The sequence below is a fragment of the Cricetulus griseus genome, chromosome 5, assembly GCF_003668045.3.
Source record: "Cricetulus griseus strain 17A/GY chromosome 5, alternate assembly CriGri-PICRH-1.0, whole genome shotgun sequence".
Taxonomy (NCBI): Eukaryota; Metazoa; Chordata; class Mammalia; order Rodentia; family Cricetidae; genus Cricetulus; species Cricetulus griseus.
In genome coordinates, this window is record NC_048598.1 from 49,474,785 (window position 1) to 49,494,669 (window position 19,885).

General features: G+C 36.1%; 1 protein-coding gene across 3 annotated transcripts in view; it reads right to left on the minus strand.

The window, feature by feature from the left end:
• Positions 1-19,885, minus strand: part of Kcnt2 (potassium sodium-activated channel subfamily T member 2) — a 339,295-nt gene that overhangs the window by 228,520 nt on the left and 90,890 nt on the right. For all 3 annotated transcript variants that reach the window (XM_035445603.1, XM_027417432.2, XM_035445602.1), the window contains exons 2-3: positions 4,154-4,233; positions 1,282-1,381 (exon numbers count right to left, since the gene is read on the minus strand). In XM_035445603.1, the coding sequence (XP_035301494.1) occupies positions 1,282-1,381; positions 4,154-4,233 (180 nt within the window). The remainder of the gene's footprint in view (positions 1-1,281; positions 1,382-4,153; positions 4,234-19,885) is intronic.

Below are 19,885 nucleotides of genomic sequence, written 5' to 3' on the forward strand. Positions count from 1 at the left end.
GTGGTGAGCTTAGAATGCATTGTGGACAGCCAGGTGAACAATCTGGAATGGTAAGTACTTGAAACATGGGGGAAGGGCAGGCATTGTCCCCCATGGTCACTGGAAAATTGGCATGATAAAATTTGTCAAGAAGGTCCCACAGCAAAACTAGCAAACATGAAGGAACCCTCTGCTTCAGGGATTTAAGAATTACATGGTAAAATTAACTGTATGGAAAAACATATAGCATGAACTAAATCTAATGCTAGAAAAGCAGGCATGAGATGCAGGCATGCTTTTCACAGGCATGGGATTCCTGCAAAAAACTGAATGTTTCAAAGAACTTCTCTCTAACCTCCCTTACAGTAGTATGACTGAGATAGACCATGGATTCACTAGAGTGATTCACCATGATTCAATTTCATAAATAATTAGCACACACACTATTTCAGTAGCAAAACTTGATTTATTCACTTAGAAATCCTCATCTGATGTCAAAAACTTTAAATAAACTTAACTGGACACTCATTTTCTAAATAGGCTGGATTACCAAATTGGGTGTGTGCACGTGCGCACGCGAGCGTGCGCGTGTGTGTGTGTGTGTGTGTGTGTGTGTGTGATGTATTTTTGTTTTGTCTTAAAGCAAAATTTTATGAGATAAACTTATAAGAGAAGTTAGTTATCAAATTTTAGTTTCTCCTTTGAATATCATTGTAAACTTACTAGGTAGGCCAAGAGACCTAGGTGTGAATGAGATCAAAATTATGTATGAATGTCATTTCACACTGAGGCCTCTTCCCTACTGTTCTTGCAAAGGACAAAGCCTAAAAGGAAGGCAATAAGTTAGCATAAATATGTTAAGCAAAGTAAGAAGATTGTGAATGAAAAAAAACCTAAAATATATCAATAAATTGCTATCACTTAACTAAATAAATATTCATAGGTAGAAACCCTCTTGAGTGTTTCCACTGGAGGGTGAGAAGTGCATTATGATAGAAAGTGTGAAGAAAGTGGGCATATTGTAGAGTGTATGTGATTCAGTAACAGAAAGGCATTCAAATCTGTAGTGAGATGAGCCCATTTTATGATAATGTTCAAAGCATTTTGACTAGTAACCATGCATTCACAGAACAGAGTTCAGATTATCTGTAAACAGTAATATACCCACAAACCTTAGAAGATATGAACTACCCATCAGTTCATACAAATGTCTCACACCCTTTAAAATGTGAATAACATCCTGCAAATTACAATAATTCAAAACAATTAAAATACTGTGGTGATCACGCAGAGAAACCTTACCATTCATTTCCCTGTGAAGGTTTCTCAAGCAGCACACGGATAATGTATAATAAGCAGCTTAGCAATTTGAGGGAAAAGTTGAACAAGCGGATTCTTAGACCTTTAACAAACAACAAAATTTGGTTTTCATTTGAACTAAGCACATAAAAGTGAAAGAAAAAAAATTGTCAAAATTATCAAATTTCAGTACAGCAGTTAGAAGGTATTTAGAAAGCACACACTGTGACGTCTAAACTTACTGGCATTCTTGGTGGCTGAATTTTAATCATCCAACTACTAAAATAAAATGTGAGTGTCATAGAATCAGTGAACTACAAATGACAGGGGTCATTCCACAGATTGGAATTCGGATTTTAAGAATCACAAGCAACAAAATTAACATTCAGTCAAGATTGGGTCAAGTCTGTGTACAACTTTAAGAACTTTAACCAATGCTTGGAGACTAACTTCAACTAACTCAAAAAATCAAGCTGGCCCCCAAATACACCATAATATATCCTATGACTCTGTAGCAGCTTGTTAATTTCATTCCAGATAGAACTTGTTTATATAATTATGTGTGATACTTTTGCTGTTATGTTTATGCTATGGCATGTATCATTGCTACAATTACAGGTTATATAGTAATTATATCATCATTTACAAAGAGAAGCCATAATAACTTGTGCCGATAAATACATCTATAGACAAACATTCTTTCTCATACTGAATTGGACAAATTGAACTTTTTAAACGAGGCTTAATTCCAATGGAATCTTAAATTTTGTGAAAATTAACAGCATCATTTCTGTGTCATACAAACTGCTTAGGTCATAGTTGGAAGAAGCATGATACTTCATGAAGAAGGTTAAGCAAACATACCCTGAATTGATTAACAGGCACACTGCCATTCCTGTAATCAGTGATTTTTCTTTATGTATCTTTCATAAAATTATGAGAAAGGCCTTCCAATAATTATTAATGGATGGAATCTAAGATGAAATGTTACCTTTTTAGCCTATCTTTGTAAAATGTATTATAACATTCCTTAACAGCAAATTTAATTATGCAATCATTTCTAGTTTTTCTTATTAAAGTGCTGAGGGTTTTTTTTTTTTTTTTTTTTTTTGTGTGTGTGTGTGTGTGTGTGTGTGTGTGGTTTCGATCTTTAGTTTCAGCTCTGTTGTTGCAATAAAACATTCTGAACAAAAATACCATGGGGTTGAAAAGGCTTATTTCATCTTATAACTTACAGTTTCATAAAAATGGGTAAGGTGATTATTCAGATAATGACTGGCCTAACACTGATTAATGGTATTGAGGAGGCCTTCATTCATGTGAGTTAACCCCTTTACACAGTATCTACTGAAAAGTTTTTCACAGAAACTGAAAACAAAGTTAGGAAGACATTAATTCTTCCTAACTTTAACCCTGAAACTACTCTACCATTGAGAATATCTCACTAGTATGATTTAACTACTGATATATTTCCTATAGGCAGTATATGGATATGCCCTCACAAACCAGGATTCTCTCTCTGATTGCCACCTGCTGACACACAATTTAGTTTAGAACAGTGCAAACACATCCGGGGATTAAAAGCCACAGCACCAACTCTATGCTGGTATAGTTCAGATCTCTGTTTCTTACATTGTAAGCAACAATCATGTTCTGAACTGTCTGACTGGCATGTAGGATTGTACAAAACAGCAAGTATCACATACACTTCAACCTAGGTAGGGTTCAGCAGGGTTCCCAATTTCATATTCTCTGTGTCTTCAGTGGCTCCTAATTTCTTAATAAGAATCCTCAGGATGTTAAACTCTGACATTCAGACATTCACGCTATACTTATATATGAAAGTTCTTCCTCCATAGGAAGAACAACACCCATGCATACACTTCAGGGTACACTTGACATTTGTTATCATTAGGAGTGATTGGGAAACAGTAAATTATTCCCTTATTAACTAAGAAAATGATCTGCCATTGTGACAACTCAATTTGGTGAACGTTGACAATGATAGTTTACACATTCTTCACATGTAAAAGTTGGAGTTAATTAAATAATGGGGTAATGTTGTTGTTTAGGAGAAGTTTTTGAGACAGGTTCTCACTCTATAATCTAGGGTAGCTTGCTAGTTATTCTGTAGCTCTTAAACTATCCTCAATATTTCTCTCTATCAGACAATGACCATTACTTTTTAAAAGAATATTCTTTGACTGTTTCCTATAAGCATATAGTGTACTGTCATCATTTTCACCCCAGCTCTTTTGTTTCCCCTTTAATCTTGCTCAGCCTCTTCTTTCCCCCCAACATGATCCCCTTCTACTTTCACATGTCTTATTTTACATTCCAAACCCTTTAGTTTCATTGGGGTTACTTGCCTGAGTATGGGTCAGGGGTATTTCCAGGAGTATGACCATTCTCCAGTGGATACACTACTGAAAAGAAAATGACTTCCCTATCTGCAACACCCTTAACTGCCATATCAGGGAGCCATAAGACCTATGAGCCCTCCACCACACATATGCAATCTTTAAGGTTTCATGACCTTGACTTTCTGATCCTTCTGCCTCATCCGGAGTGCTGAAATTAAAGGTGTGCTATACTTAAACTATGGTAGTATTTTTCAGAACTCAGACAGGGCACGAGGCTCTCCATATTCATGTGGGATTTAGAGATTTAAAATATTTAGAGACTTAAAATAGAGACTTTTCAACTACTAGACGTAGTATATTCTGTTTTGCTTTCATTTTTTTTTCATTTACTCCCAAATAGTCTCCCCACTTTATTCTGTTATATAGAAATGACTTTATGAAACATTATACATCTGGAATTTTGAGCTAGGTTCCTATTCAAAGAGCAAAAGAGAGTGATGGAAGTAACTTACTCGATCGTTGGTTTTTTATGAAAAACAGTTTTAATCTCTCTTTAAATGTGTTTTCATTCATGTAGAATTCAACTTGAACCCTGAAAGCAGAAAGTAAAAACAAATTTATTTAAGCTCATTGCATCTTTATTTTTATGGAAATGAATAGAAACAGACATTGCAGTTCACAAGATTATGTAAAAATAAAACTATTTGAATTAATGCATCACATATTTGGAGTGAATTTTATGCCATAGAAAGTGAGAACTGAGTAAAATATTTTAGTGCTATTTCAGAAAAAGAAGTGCTTGCCTCCTAATTTTAAATATCATGCAGTTAATTATCTAAATTACCGAGTTAACAATTCACATAGATGATTCCAAAGAAAACATTAATTTTTAAACTTAATAGATACTTAAAATGACCCCTCCCCCAAAAGAATCATTTTCTCTAATATTTTCCTTGTATAAGAATGAGGATTATAGGAGTCAGAGGGGGTCAAGAATATCACAGGAAAACAGTGAACCTGAGTCATAGGAACTCACAGAGTCTGAACCAACAACCATGGAGCCTGCAAGGGACCGACTTAAGCCACACAAATGTAGCATGGTCTACTTATGGGACTCCTGACAGTGTGAGCAGGGGCTGTCCCAAACACTTTGGCTGGCTCCTGGCAACTTATTCCTCATACTGGGTTGCCTTGCCCAGCCTTACTACGTGGGGAGGAATTTAGTCTTACTGCAATTTGATATGCCATGCTTTTTTGATTCCTATCCATAGAAGACCTGTTCCTTTCTGAACAGAAACAGAGGAGGGTTGGGTTTGGGAGGGCGGCGAGGAGCTGGGAAGAGGGAATGGGAGGAATGGAGGGAGGGAAACTGTGGTCAGGATGTAAAATACAAATAAATTTAATTTAAAAAAGAATGAACTAGATTTTACCTTCAGGCTGTGCCATCAATGACTCACTTATAAGGCAGGACTCAAATATCAGATTGTTAGTTTTTAATCAGGCCCTTTACTCATCTAGAACCTATTTAGGGCACAGGTGAGTTAACACTTTCCTTTCTTATACAGTTATTTTTGTCTTATATTTAAATGCATAGAGATTAGTAAGGGGGTTCTAATGAGCAGCAGCAGGTTAAGGTTACATATTACAAAGAACCAAGCCCACTGAGGGCAAAATGCCATGCTTCATCTACTCTGAAATGAAGCCAACCATTCCCAGTAGAGGACCTTTGTACCTCATCGATTGCCATCACAGAACTGCACCTTTCTATTTTATGTATGGGCGCTCTCAATAATATCTCTCATGTTATATGATGCAAATGATATTTTTAAATAGTGAAAAAGAAATTCTGTCCAGTGCAGAGTGATTTGTTAACAGTCAACAACTGCCCCAGTTTCGAACATATTCATTATGGGTTTTGATTCCAAAGACAGTTAAGACAGAGTTTCAGTGCTTACACAATCAAATTTTTCTCTGGATTTTCCTACAATCACAAACTTTTGAATATGTAATCTGCATGTCCTTAATATATTCAGCAGCTGGTTTCGTTGAATTTTTTTTTAAAGAAGACATGTGTGACAAAAAGCAGAAAGAAGAAAGTAAGTGACACAGAATGTTGTGTGTTACAAATATGCTATGATGTTTTACAATTCCACAATCTCACTATTCTACATATTTAGGAAGATCCATGGTAGCTAAGAAATAAAAATCAAACTCTTTGCTGCACAAAAGGTTTTTTCTTCATGATTATTCAAATTTTATACAATTTAAAATTTTATATTCTCTAACTTTTGCTATCCTATCTCAAATTATTTCTATCAACAGTTTGTAAGTATGTATCATCTTATTCTCCTTATATATACAGTGAGGTGTGGGACCAAAATCCAGTTTATATTTACTTGACAATTTCTCCAAAGTGAGTCATGTAAATTACAGTGTCTTTGGCAGCTCATGGTACCTGGAGATTATGTGCATGCTCACACCCCTACAAAATCACACTCTCACGAAAGCCCATGTAACATAAGCAGAAACAAAGGCCTGTTTGTGTACTCAAAATCCTTCACTGGTTGTTCCTCTAGTTAACAAATGAAAAGTCAGTTCAATTGAAATGAAGGAACTGTAACACTGAGACCGAGATTATATCGTTAAAATCTGTTATGGATACAAAACAAAATTTGAGAGGACACATGGCTATTACGCAAGTAATTTAGGAAAGGCCATTCTGATTTGCTTCCTAGAATTATCAAATTTATAAGAAGGCCCATCCATTCTTCAGATAGTAGCTGGAGCCTAGTACAAGCGTGGACTGAGGAACATTTTCTTAAATAAAATGAAATCAGGTAAACAAAATAATCAGGAGTATGGAATGCATGTCATCTGAGAAAATTATGAGGAACACAGAAGTTTAATAACTATGTAGTTAAGAGTTGAAGAATGACTGTCCTTATAATGATGAGGCAGCCAACATCATTTAAATAAGACAACCCCTTACCAAACATAAAACTGAACAGCTCATTCTAGAGAACAGGAGAATTAGGAGTCAGAATTACTAAATCTGCAATGGCTACAATTGTAAAGCTGACAGTTCCCTAACAAATTTAAATGTGCCAAAGATAAAATGACAGCTTGCTAGTCACTCAGAGTCCTTTCGTGAAAGTACATACAGTTTTGCATATCAGTGAGTCTTTCATTTCATGACTTCCTAATTTCTATCCAATCATGAAATTACATGAAACAAAACTCTTAATCTGCTGATTTTACTGGGCCAATATTATACTGTGAAACATGACCAATATTGAAGCATGGATTTATTCAAATTGGGCATTAAAGTTGATGACAGTGAAAATATCAACATAATACTTTGGATTTGTTGCCTTAGATATGGGGGAAAATAAAACATTTGGAGGGTAAAGCAAGTTTTATTCTATTTTCTCATAAAGGATGGGTGAGGCAGGAAGAGGAGGAGAAGAAGAAAAGAAGAGGGAGAAGATAAGGAAGAGGAGGAGGAGGAGGGGGAAGAAGAAGGAACAAAATAAAAAGGAGGAACAAAATGAAAACAGAAAAAAAGAAATACGCATGATGCAAAATAAAGCTTTCTTTGATTAATCACATGAAGACTCCTTCCCTCCCTCCCTCCTTCATTCCCTCCCTCCCTCCCTCCCTCCCATCCTCCCACTCTCCCATCTTCCCCTCTTTTCCTTTTCTGTCTTCTGAACTTCCCTCTAACCTACTTATCTGGATTCAATTTTCCTAGAAAATGATGTTTTAAATAATGGACAAATCAGCTCACATCATTTCTCAAAGTGTCATTTTTATTACAAGCCCATATCAAAGATAAAATTCAGACTCTTTTTTTCCACATTTATCCTAACACACGACAATGGTAACATTTGACAAAAATAAATTTTAATTGTTATTCTTATTAAGTGGTATCTTCAAGTGGAACATTTTCTCATAAAATAATTCCCTTTTATGTTAGCTGATAATAGGTATTGCTTTATATGAATAGAATATAGCAAAGAGCTATCGTGTTGAGCTTCCATATATATATTTTATTCTCTTATGTTTATTATTTGGGTTTTTAGCAAAACAGTTTTGCATAGTGAAATAATCTCCATTTTTTCTACTTCTGTTGTGTAATTTTGGAATTATTAGCTTGATAACCACTTTTGTGCAAAAATAAGCCAAATAATTTTGATATGCTTTTCTTATAAGAGTCAGCCACCAGTGCCTTCACAGTAACTCTACTGTAGAACCTCGAAAGCTTGAAATCAGCATTCATATTCAATTAAGTTATATAGGAGATGGATAGATACTGATTGTCATTAAACCTACCTCTAATCAGTCAAATTCATGGTACATTGATCTTTCTTTTGGCTGTTTGGTTGGGTGGATTATTTTATTCATCAATGTTCTAATAATGTCTATGATGCAATCATCTTGATTATCTTGAGAAAATTTGGTTTTACTACTTGTGCACCGAAGGGAGGATGCTTAGAGATTTTCCACACATATTACCATTTTTGACGTATTACCCTCTTTTTAAAAATGTAGTATCTTCAAATAGAAATCATTTTGTGGTTTCTATATTCCAAACATTTGGAATTACTGTAGAGATGGAGGAACAGGGGGGTTGTAAATCTTCCCTAATGATAATTGCCTTAGTGCTGCTTTAATTTGGCACTTGTTTTTCATTTTCCTCTCACTCTATTGCTCTGGTACTTGAATTTTGTATAAAAATCACTCCAGAGCTTGTTAAATTGTAATTTCCCTTCTTTCATCTTCAAATTCTTGTCTAATAACTTTAAAGTAGGCCTTGTTTTAACAACATAAAAGCAATTTTGACCCAGAATATCAATGAAGGAATTCTATTTTGTCACTTTGGATGTTGACACCTGGAAATCTATTCAGAAAATATAACCCAGATATCCTCCTATGGATCTCTTGGCAGATATACATTAATATCAAAGAAGATTCTGGCTATGTGTCTACTTGGTGCTGTTGCTTGAAATCTTACCATTGATCCCACAATAGTGGTTGTGGAGTCCATGAATAAGTTCTTTATTTCCATACTACCTTATTAACATACAGGCAAACATATAGATGATAAGACTCTCTGGACCTTAGGGTTGTAACACACAGGTTCTATAGACATATTTTATCTCTTATGTCAATTTACTTAACCTGGTTTTTGTTCACAAAGTTTATATGTGGATGTCATGATGATGTGCACAGCTCCCATGGCAGGTCTCCTCACTAAGAACCTTTCACCTGGCTCATTTATGTGCCTTTTTGTTGTTGCTAAGCCACTCTAATCCTGCATTTGGTCTCCAGCTGATGAGTGAAAAGGAATGTACAATCTCTCCATGTAGCATCAATATTCTCTCTATGCTCATGACAGGAAACACTAAATTCAGTTTATGCTCATGATATTTTCATCTTTTCAAGTGGACCTCCTTACTGTGCATGTACCTCTATTGTTTCTACATAACATTCTTTGAATTAAATTGCCTCCCCAAAAGATACATTTATGCCCCTTCCCCCAGTACTTTAAAGGTGAGCTTATTTGGGAATAGAATTGCTGCACATGGAGTAAGTTAAATTGAGATGACACTATACTGGACTACAAAGGGCTCTCAAGCTAATATGTCTGGTGTCTTTATAAGAAGAGGTACATCTAAACAAAGGACTGTGGGAGAAGATGCTCAGAAGAAGGTTGAAGGAGGGATTGGAGTTCCACCCTTCATTGGATCTGTACCCAAAAACCCGTATCTAAAAGCCATTGTATACATAGTGTACTGTGGAGTGTTGTATCTAAAGCCATTGTATACATAGTGCACTGTGGAGTGTTGTTGATTTCAGGGTTGTCTAAGGTTTCTTTCCTCAGGCTGAATCACAAGAAAATATCAAAATATAAAAATCCAAGGTAGTTTCTACTGTTTACTGCTTTTCCATTGTGCTGAAGTAGTTAAATCATCCACTCAAATCTCCATATGGTGGATTCCATCTTCCACATGTGCAATATTGTTAAGATGTGGTTAAAATAAAGAAGAATCTGAATTGCTAGTCAGTCAGCAAATGACTTCCACTATAGACACGGCTGATGAAAGACCAACAATTCCACTGACTCTGCCATCAGTGCTTGGCAGGCTGCACTTGCAGGCTCTTAGATGTCTTTCAGGGTTTGTAGGTACTTACTCATGTGGATACCACAACAAAAACATCACAAATCAATCTAACAAGACTCCTTTTCGACATGTAATCATATGCAGTGTATATTTGTTGGGTCTACTCCTCTCTGTATTTCCCCATATAACCAAAATAATTAAATTTTAACAACTCCAATATGACTTTATTTACCATGGGAAAAAGATGGAGAATTCAAGAATAAGTGCTAAGATATATATTTTACAAACCTTAAATAACAAAGAGATTCTGTCTCTTCATGCCTTGTGATCAAAAGTATAAGAAGATAAAAAGATAGAAGTGCACATAATTTCTAACTTTGCAATACACACTTCCCTGGGTTATCAGTAATTTTATCTTGTCACAGGATGGCAATGTGATATACTCTCAAGATACTGAGCAGCTGCGGCAAAATGTCAGTCTCATACAGGTAGGTGTCATGGATGTGACCCAAACATGCTCTTCAATGTACTCTGCTGATAGCTTATTTTGGATGAACACTATAAATCTCATGAGATATTCAATGTTCTACAATAAAAACAATTTGTTATGGTTGGCCAATTTTGGCAAATATACACTAGGCTAAGTTGTAATGTATACACTGTAGGGGTCAAGGAGAGGAGAAGACAAGATAATAATTAATAATAAAAAAGAAGTATGTTTAACATAAACTGGAAACACAGTAAAATGTGACAGGGTACTGTTAGCATCCCAGAGATGTGGGCAGGTCCTTCAAAGCAATTGTTAAGATTAAAAAAACCAAGACATCCTTCATTATAAACAAACAAAAAGCACAACTCGTAGAAACTTGAGGATATTTTGAAAGGTACCAGAAGGATGATCAGGGGAAATCAAGATCCTCATATCAAACAAGGGAAAGCTGAAGCATGACCTACATTCAGCTAGACAACCATGGAAACTGCTATTAGCAGGGTTCAAAGACACCAAATGGCTTCACAGAGCAGCTCCTTATCTTACTGGAAAGCCAAAGCCAAGACCTATGGGGATTTTAAACTCACTACAAGACATACGATAGTCAGTCTTTAGGTTTCAAGGTCTGGCTCAACCTTCACAGATATATGGAACTTCTACCACATTGTATCAAATATTTTGAAATAAGGAAAAAGAGGTTAGGGAGAAAGTGCAGGGGGTAAGAGTACATGCATGGAATCCAAAGTGGCATTCAAACCGCCAGCATCCAGTTGTGGGCACTATCATAAACTACAGTGAGATGGGAAGCAGAGGCAGTAGGAGTGCATAGGTTTGCTGGTCAGTAGCCAAGATCTGTGTCCATGAGAGGCTCGTCTCAGAGTAAAGAAGGAAAAACAGGAAGTGATGGAGTAGGGCATTTGGTGTCTTCCTCGAGGGTCACTGGACCATTTATTTGTCAGAGGAAAATCCAGATTTAGTGATTTGAAAATGTTTTAAAAAATAAAAATAAGTAAATAAATACCATTTTCCAAACTATAACTGGAATTTTAGGATCAAATGTCAGGCTCCAGCAGCTCTACCAGGCTTAGTTCGGCCACATGCACCCTATGCCAATTAAAGAGATAAGTAATGGGGAAAGGTTGTTTAGTGTGACTACATTTGGAGGAAGAACTCAGGACCAATGGTCCCAAGTCACTCTTGGTCTGAAAAGAGATTCAGGTTTTGTATACAGGAAGAATTGGGACATGGATCATGAGGTGTGTATAACTAACCAATTATACACACCGTCTGAGTATGGTTTCCTTGAACACTGTCTGGGTTCAGGCCTTACTTTATGTCCCAAATAATTCCTTATTGTTTAGGGAATCAAGGTTTTCAGTCTAATTGTGCTACAGGGTGCAGCTTATCTTCATGGAGAGCTGTCCTTAGGTAATAAAGATGAGTTGTGCCTAAACATGAACTAAACAAAGATATACTTGCTAAACTAAACACAGAAAGCCCACAATACCTCACCCCTACACAAAGAACTACAGACAACTATGGAATGCTGGGAGCAAGAGGGCTAGTCTTCCTCAGGGAAGAGCACACCAACTGGCTATCCAATACCAAATGTTTAGCCCTGAAAACCTGCATAAAAATACTGTCCTGCAGACTAAGCAGATTGTATTTAGGAAAGGGAAGGTATAAATTATGTAATTTTATTATAACCACAAAAATGAAAGAAAAATGTTTAGCTAAAAGGGATATTTAAGACATGATACAACATGAACAAGTGTTAAAAGACTACCCAAGAGGACGCAGTTAAGAAGAAAAGAAAGAAACAGTAAGGCAGAGATGTCAAGCGTTCATCCAGTCTTAGTGGCCTTGTGGGCACAGGCGAGGACTCAATAATTTTTAACAAGAACAAACTCTAAAATGTGTTTCAAAGTGACAGTGGTGATATCTCCGTTTGGTGGCCCTTTAGACTTTTGTTACTCTAAAATTCCATTTTATTCAGAAATCCATTTTCTACCAGGAACTTTCATGATGGGATTTTCTTTCTACTTTAAACAGTTTCTAAATAGAATTCTGTTTGGAAAGAGAAAAAGAGCTCGTAATTAATAATAAGAATACATAAATAATTTTCAAAAATCATTAAAAACAACAAGAACAACAAAAAATAAAAATATCTCTTCCCAGAGAAATAACTAAATGGCTGGAAAAGTTAGGAAGAAAAGCAAGACTATTATAATGAGGTAACAAAGTATCTATCCATGTGGCTCAATACAAAACACAGTTCTGACCTCCAAGGCAGGAAGACAGTTCATTCCAAGACAAATGTGAATGAACTATGACTCAGGAACACAGACTCAAGTTGCCTGAATTATTTCTTTCACTGTGGCGGCAGTTAAATGGGATGAATTAGGGACATAGCTAAAGCCATACATCACGGCAGGAACCAAATCCACTGGAAGGAGCGTGAGGCAGGCACTCTGCAGGAGAGCAGGGCATTTCTGCTCTATGTTTTTGATCTACCAGACAGAATTCTTAGTGTCAGGGTTGTGGGATGTTAGCTATCTGTTTGTTAAACCATTCCAAAGGTTTAACCTGATACTTGAAAGGATGTTAGGTCAGACAGTCACAGAGTCAGATAATGAATGGGTCTTTAAGACACTAAAGATAGACCAAGATCATTTTGGCTGCGGTTCTGCAACCTTTTCGATTCTCCACATTTACAAAATTCTATCAGGTCACTACCGTCGTAGAATCTTATTATAGATGTGGAATTCTTTTTCTGGGAATTACACTTTACACACACACACACACACACACACACACACACACACACACACACACACCAAACATTAGAGATGGGAGTCAAAAGAAGTTTTTCTACTACTTCACAGCAAGTAATATGCTAGTATAATCATTTCTGCTGCCTGGTGTCTAGTTGTACTTACTGTCCTACCATTTGAATCTAGTAAAGTTCCAGAGGGCAAGTAGTATGATGTGGGAACAAAATGTTCTAACAGGCTCTAATTGCTAGTAAAAAAGACAAAAAGACTTAAATATCCAGACACAGAAATGGAGACTTGGTAACACAATCATACAATGGAAAGTTGGAGTAGAAATGAATGCTTATGGCTATGTGTGACAGTAAGAAAGGTTTTTTTTGTAACATGATGCTGAAGGAATGATGCGAGTTTAACAGTGAACGTCACTTGCTCTCCAGTTTAATAAAGTTCAAAACCAGTGTAAATTACTCCATTTGTTATACTATAAAAAAAAAAAAACAAGAGAAGGGAAAACAGCAGAGTGATGACAACCAGTAGAGAAGCCAGGAAGATAGTACAGGAACCAAGAGATGTATGTGTGTCACTTATAAAGAATATGCTCATTGGAATGTCTACATGTACTTACATATAATTAATTTATTAATAAATTGTGATGTTAGTGAGTGAAGTCAGTGAAACTATTCATAGAACAGTGAATACAGTGTGCCTCCAACTTGAACTTACTATAAGAACAATTCTGTGCTTTTAAACATAACAAGAATTCTTGAATTTTTTTTTTATTTATGTAACATCTCTGAGCACACAGAGAACAAAACTGTCATGAAGGAAGCCATAGCAACAGGCCATCGGAAGCTGCACCAAATGCACAGCAGTGTGGAACCTGACAAAAACAAGAGCAAATCTTCAGCCACATTATTGTGGGCAACATCAGCACCATTTGTCAGCCAAATTGAGAAGCACACCCTAGTCATCCAATACAACATCATAAAAGATTATGCCTTTGTACACAGGAATGGGCAGAGGAGTTAGCAGAAGCTCTAGAGGTCTTCACAACAGAGTGTTTTTATTTTCTTTTCCTGTAGATTTTTTCTTTTAGAAACAATCTTATTTTACATATCAATACCCCCATTCCCTGACCCTCCCATCCTCCCATGCCCCCCAACAACTCCTCTCAACCAACCCCATGCCCTAAGGATAGTGAGGTCCTCCATAAGGAACCATCAAAGTCCATCACATCATTTAGGGGAGGGCCTAGGCCTTCTTTCATATATCTCGGCTGCAATAGTATCCCTCCATAGGGAATGGGCTCCAAACGTCCATTTTTGCACCATGAATAAGCATTGGCTCCACTGTTAGAGCACAACAGAGTTTTAAGGCAAAAAAAAAAAATCATATTCTAACTTAACCTCTGAACAAGACTAGATAAGGATAATTCTAGGATCCTCTTTTTCCTGTGTAAGGGAATCCCTTTATTTTGTTTCCATTGGTAGTTGTTGCCCTTCTCCCTGCCTACCTAATGCATTGCCTTTCCTTTTGAATACTACTGTATTGGCAAGCTGCCATCCACTCTTCTCTGCTAGCACTAAATTCTAACACTGCCGCTGACTGGAAGTGGCTAGGTCCATGGTGGGGTTTCTGATGCTTCGTTTTCATGTCTTGTTTTTCGTTTATTTGTTTTTCTGTATTTTATTTTGTATTATCTGAGATTGTGGTATAGTATTAGCCAAAGTTTTTAGACTGGTTTTCTTCCATTTCACCCTTGTTTCTCAAAAATAAACATTTTGATAAATGCCTTTTTTGTTAAAAATGGGTGATATAGTAGCACTCCAGAGCACTTCATGAAAAGAATCTCCCATATAAGTTTAAAAAATCGAGTCATTAACAGGAATTTGTCAGTAAACCAAATCATGTTTGGGTGACATAAAAGACACAAACAAGATATTTTCTGGCTTACAAAATACAAAGAGAAAAACATGGAGCTGGAGTAATAACTAGAAGACTAAGAGTACACTTGCAGGAGATCCAGACTCAGCTCCCAGTACTGGAAGGCAACTCGAAACTAACTCTGATTCCAGGTAGGTGCAGAGTTTGTTCAATGCTCCCTGGTGGTCTAATAATTAGAATTCAGTTGTAGTGATATCTTGTTTATACTTTAACAAATAAATCTTGCCTGAAGATCAGAGGACAGAGCTAGCCACTCATTAACCATAAAGGTCTGGAGGTCTGTAGAGACATACAGGAAGTGGTATGGCTGGGCAGAGAGAGGAAGTGAAAAGGTGGGAGAAGACAGGAGCTCAGTCTCTTTTTGGTTGGGAAGCTGAGTAGGTAAGATGGCTGTGGTTTTTCTCCTTCATCTCTCTGATATCACAGCATTTTCCCCTATATCTGACTCTGAGCTTTTATTATTAAGACTTATTAGAACTCATGTTACATTCAGTGCTCTCATAACTTATACCCAGCAATCTCCATTTGGCAGGTATTCCAAGGCTCACTTCAGCTACAAAGAGCTATGGTACCTGGTCACACTTTCCCAGGGTAACCCACACCCCCAAACTTTGTTTAGGATCTACTTCTGGAGAATTCAACCAGGAAAGCCACAGGAAAAAGAAAAGAATCAACTCATAGAGAAATGTGTTGTAAAAGAACTATTTTCTTAGAATATGGCATGGCCATGAGCACCATGAAGCAGACCTAGCAAAACAGCAAATCACAGGCTTTAAGTGAACTTAGAATGTAAAAATAAAAGAAACCTGCTTTACCTTCTGTTTCTGACACATACTCTAAAAAAGTAGCTAAATGAATTGAATAAACACAACACACACACACACACACACACACACACACACACACACACACACACACACACACACACATGCACAGAGAGAGAGACAAAGAGAGACTTTGAAATGTACCTTTTGGGATACCTTTAAAGACAGAACATGATAGGAAAGGATGGGACAAGATAGAACGAAATAAAAATGCTATAATAAAGCTATTTTCTCCAGTCGTAGAATGTCATGCCATGAGGAAGCACAGTTGCTGACGTGACCTAAAGAATACCTGGCCCACAGTCATAGCAAGAAAGTAAGCAGAACTTCACAGTGATGGCATACTGGCTTCCTTCCATTTGTTCAAATTCCTTCCTCTTCTAATACTGGATTACAGCCTCATTTTAATTTGATCACCTTTTAAGACATTTATCTGAATAGTGTCACGTTTTGAAGTATTGGGGGTTAGGATTTCAGCATGTGTATTGGGAAGGGAGCACAAATCAGTCCCAAGAAGTTGTTATTATCATGTCTTATATGACTAACTCCTGACTTATTAGTCTTTGTTATGGCTCTTCTATCTCTGCTAAACACACAGTGGTCAAGGTTCCCAATGTAACTGTACGTGTCACAAAGCAGAAGTCAAGCTGACCCTCTCCCTGCTTGTCTTGGAAATAACAGGCAAAGTTGTTCTTTTCCTTCTTTTCAAGACACTCTCCTCACTTGACCTGAAAATGGTCCCATTTTCATGGCATTTTCAAGACTTTGGGGTTGCTCTTGAGTATCCTGGGTTGATCCTTCCTCTTCTATTACTAAAAATACATTTCCTTTTATATTTAAACTCAGAATGAATTCCCTGGATATATCCTGGATTGCAAAATTTTTATTTCCAGCCCAGTCTCTGCTCCCATTTTATGTATTCAACTGCCTACTCAGTTTTTCTACTTGGCTCTCCAATGGACATTTTCAAGCCAACACATCCAAACGTAACTAGATTCCTGGTTTTCATTTCTGAAAATTTCTCCTTATGTAAGCTAAAGTCAAATGCATCCTTATGCTTCAAAAAAATCATCCAGACAAGCCTCCTTTCATTTGAGTACATACCAGCATGATTCTCCAAGGTTCTTGGAGTAGTAAACTTCATTTTGTAGACACAGCAGCAAGAAAAAGAGCAAAATCAATACTTTTGACAAGGTTCACCAAGAGCAGCAATGGAAACATAAAGATGTTTAAACTTGACTTCAAACAAAGATTTATTTTCAACAGAAGGCATATTAAAGGCGAAACTTCAAGTGAAAAGTGGAAATATTGAACCCAGCTGAAGCTGCATCCAAGCATCAATCTACAAAAATCACAACAACATACTACGGGCACATCAATTGAAACCATTGTGGTGTACAATGTCTTTTAGTGTAAGGCATGACCTTGGATTAGATGTGATTGAAAAGAAATAGCAGATTGTGTCTGTAATATGAGGGATGTCAATAACATGGAAGAAACTACTGTAAAGGAAAAAAGCTACCCATCATATTTTTCCCATAAGGGAGATACCTTGATCTATATCATAATTTCTATAGACAATACCTTCCTTCCCTCAATTTTCATTATGGCATCTAGGAGACAGTACACATTCAGAATTGGTTTGACAGCAAAGTTTACTATTGCATAGTTTATTAGAGTCTCATTTAACAGCAAATGCCCTGAAAGAAATGTTCATCCAACAATCTACTTATAAGTGCATGGCCAGTGCCTAGAACACAGTGTATGTTCACAGTATATAGATGGAATTAAAAGTTACTCTTAGTACTTACATCTAACAGACTTAGCATCCAGAGTTGACAACTATCAGCATGCAAGGCTGACAATCTGTGGACACTGCCATCTGGCATCAATGCTGAGAAACAGAAATTCCCAAATAACCTTCCTCAAAAAAAAAAAAAAAAACACATTTTTTTTAAATTGGACAATGCATGCTTGTGATTTGCTGTGTTGTAGATAAACAAATATTTTACCACACAGCTTTATTTTCAACTACAGAATTATTATACAAATTTCTTATAAAAATTATTCAGCCCAACACTGAGAAAAATATACATCTCTTTTTAGCACAGTTTCCTTCCATTATTCTTCAAGTCCCTCTTGTTCCCTTGAACTCTCATCTGTCTCTGTCCCTGAAAACTTCCTCATCAATGACTTACTTAAATGGCACATTTGTGTATATTTGTTTAGTATTTCATAAACTCTTCCACTATTATGAAGTATCATGAGAAACTTTTTTATGATCCACATCCTTCAAGTGGATCTTCACAATCTACACCATGGGTTATAGAGCAAGAAAAAAATATAGGAAGAAAAATAGGTTCTAATCATATATATATATATATATATATATATATATATATATGTGTGTGTGTGTGTGTGTGTGTGTGTGTGTGTGTGTGTGTGTGCATTCATGATTAGAAATTTGGTCATTTGTATATTGAAAGCATATACATTCTTTGAACAAAATAGATGCAGCTTCACCTAGGTTTACAAAAATCATGAGCAAAAGTAGACTGAAACAGACAGGAAGCAAGCAGATGGAATGCATCACTAATAACATCCAACACTCAGCCTCATCAGGAGTTGATCTGAGGGCATGCTTCTTGCTGGGTCTCTCCAAATCTGCCAGGATGGTTGAATTTGAATCTAAAATTATTAGGGCAGGAGCTGTCAATTGTGTTCATTTTGCTTATCTCTTCAGAACCTAACAGGGACAGACAAACTTATCAATAATTCTTCAAATAAGTTGCTTTGCTGTGTGTACATTGAATTTTGCCAGTAATATTTATATTAATATTTACAGTGTTAAGAATGAAGTCCACAATTTACATCTTCTAGATATTTCATCTATCTCTTTTACAGATTCACTAACATTGGGGCTTATTTAGAATTCCCAAGTAAAATATTGCCTTCAGTATTTTCAATAATCTACCTATTGAAGCAATAACAAATTCTTATTGTAGGAGAAGCACATAGAGAAATAGTTTCTTTACTGATACTTTCAGAATAATTACTATGTAAATACTCAACAACTAAATAAGTCTTACAGTAACATTACATATAAATAATGTTATGCTTAAAGATGGATTTACTATACCTTATCTGAAAATTTTAGAGTCAGATGGATTTCAGACTTGACATTATTTTAATTTTCATATGTAATGAGGTATCTTGAAGTTGGAATTTGATTTTAAACAATGGTCATCAGAGTTGACTATACCTCTTATAAACACAGCCCAAAGGTAAATTTATCCATGTTTTAAATGATTTTTGAAACAAAGCATAGTCTTGATTACATCCTCAGTCCTTCAGTTGTGTATATAAGCAAAGACTGAGTAGAAATGGCCACTAAAGCAATGCACTAAGACTAAAGGGGAAAAATAGAGAGTTCCAGAGAGAAGACAATGAATTATCATTAGCATTTGATACTCTCTATAGTTCCAAGTACTGAAGAGGCAGAAATGAGGAATTTCACTGGAACCCAAGAGTTCAGAGGCAGTGTCAGCAAAAGAAGAGATGAAAGGAGGAGAAGAGAAAGAGAAAGGTGTAAAAATTAGAGAAGGTAGAAGACAATAAGGAAGTGACAAAAATGCGACCAAGGGAAGTAAAGCAGAAATTTAGCAAACTGTGTAATCATTAACATTCTATTTTGTAATTTCCCATACTTCTGTAAGTGCTGCAAGTGAGATAATCAAAATACCACTACATAATTTAATGTCAGTGTTGTAAATATTCATGACGGATATGATATATAGTACAAAACAGTTTGGGTCATATTAAAACCACACAACAATTCACAATGTTAAATAAAATATTTGTTTTATTATGCCATGGGTGACTTCGGTATGAATACATGTGATTATATGTCAACATTTTAACTGAGTGTGATACATACTCATATTTTATATATAGCTCACAATCAATATATGTGATTATATTAAGGAGTTAGTTTAAGTGGGTATAATACATGCTCATATTTTATACACTGTAAACAGTATATTGGCCAACAACACTGTATCATAAGATCATCTTGCCTAGTTATGCA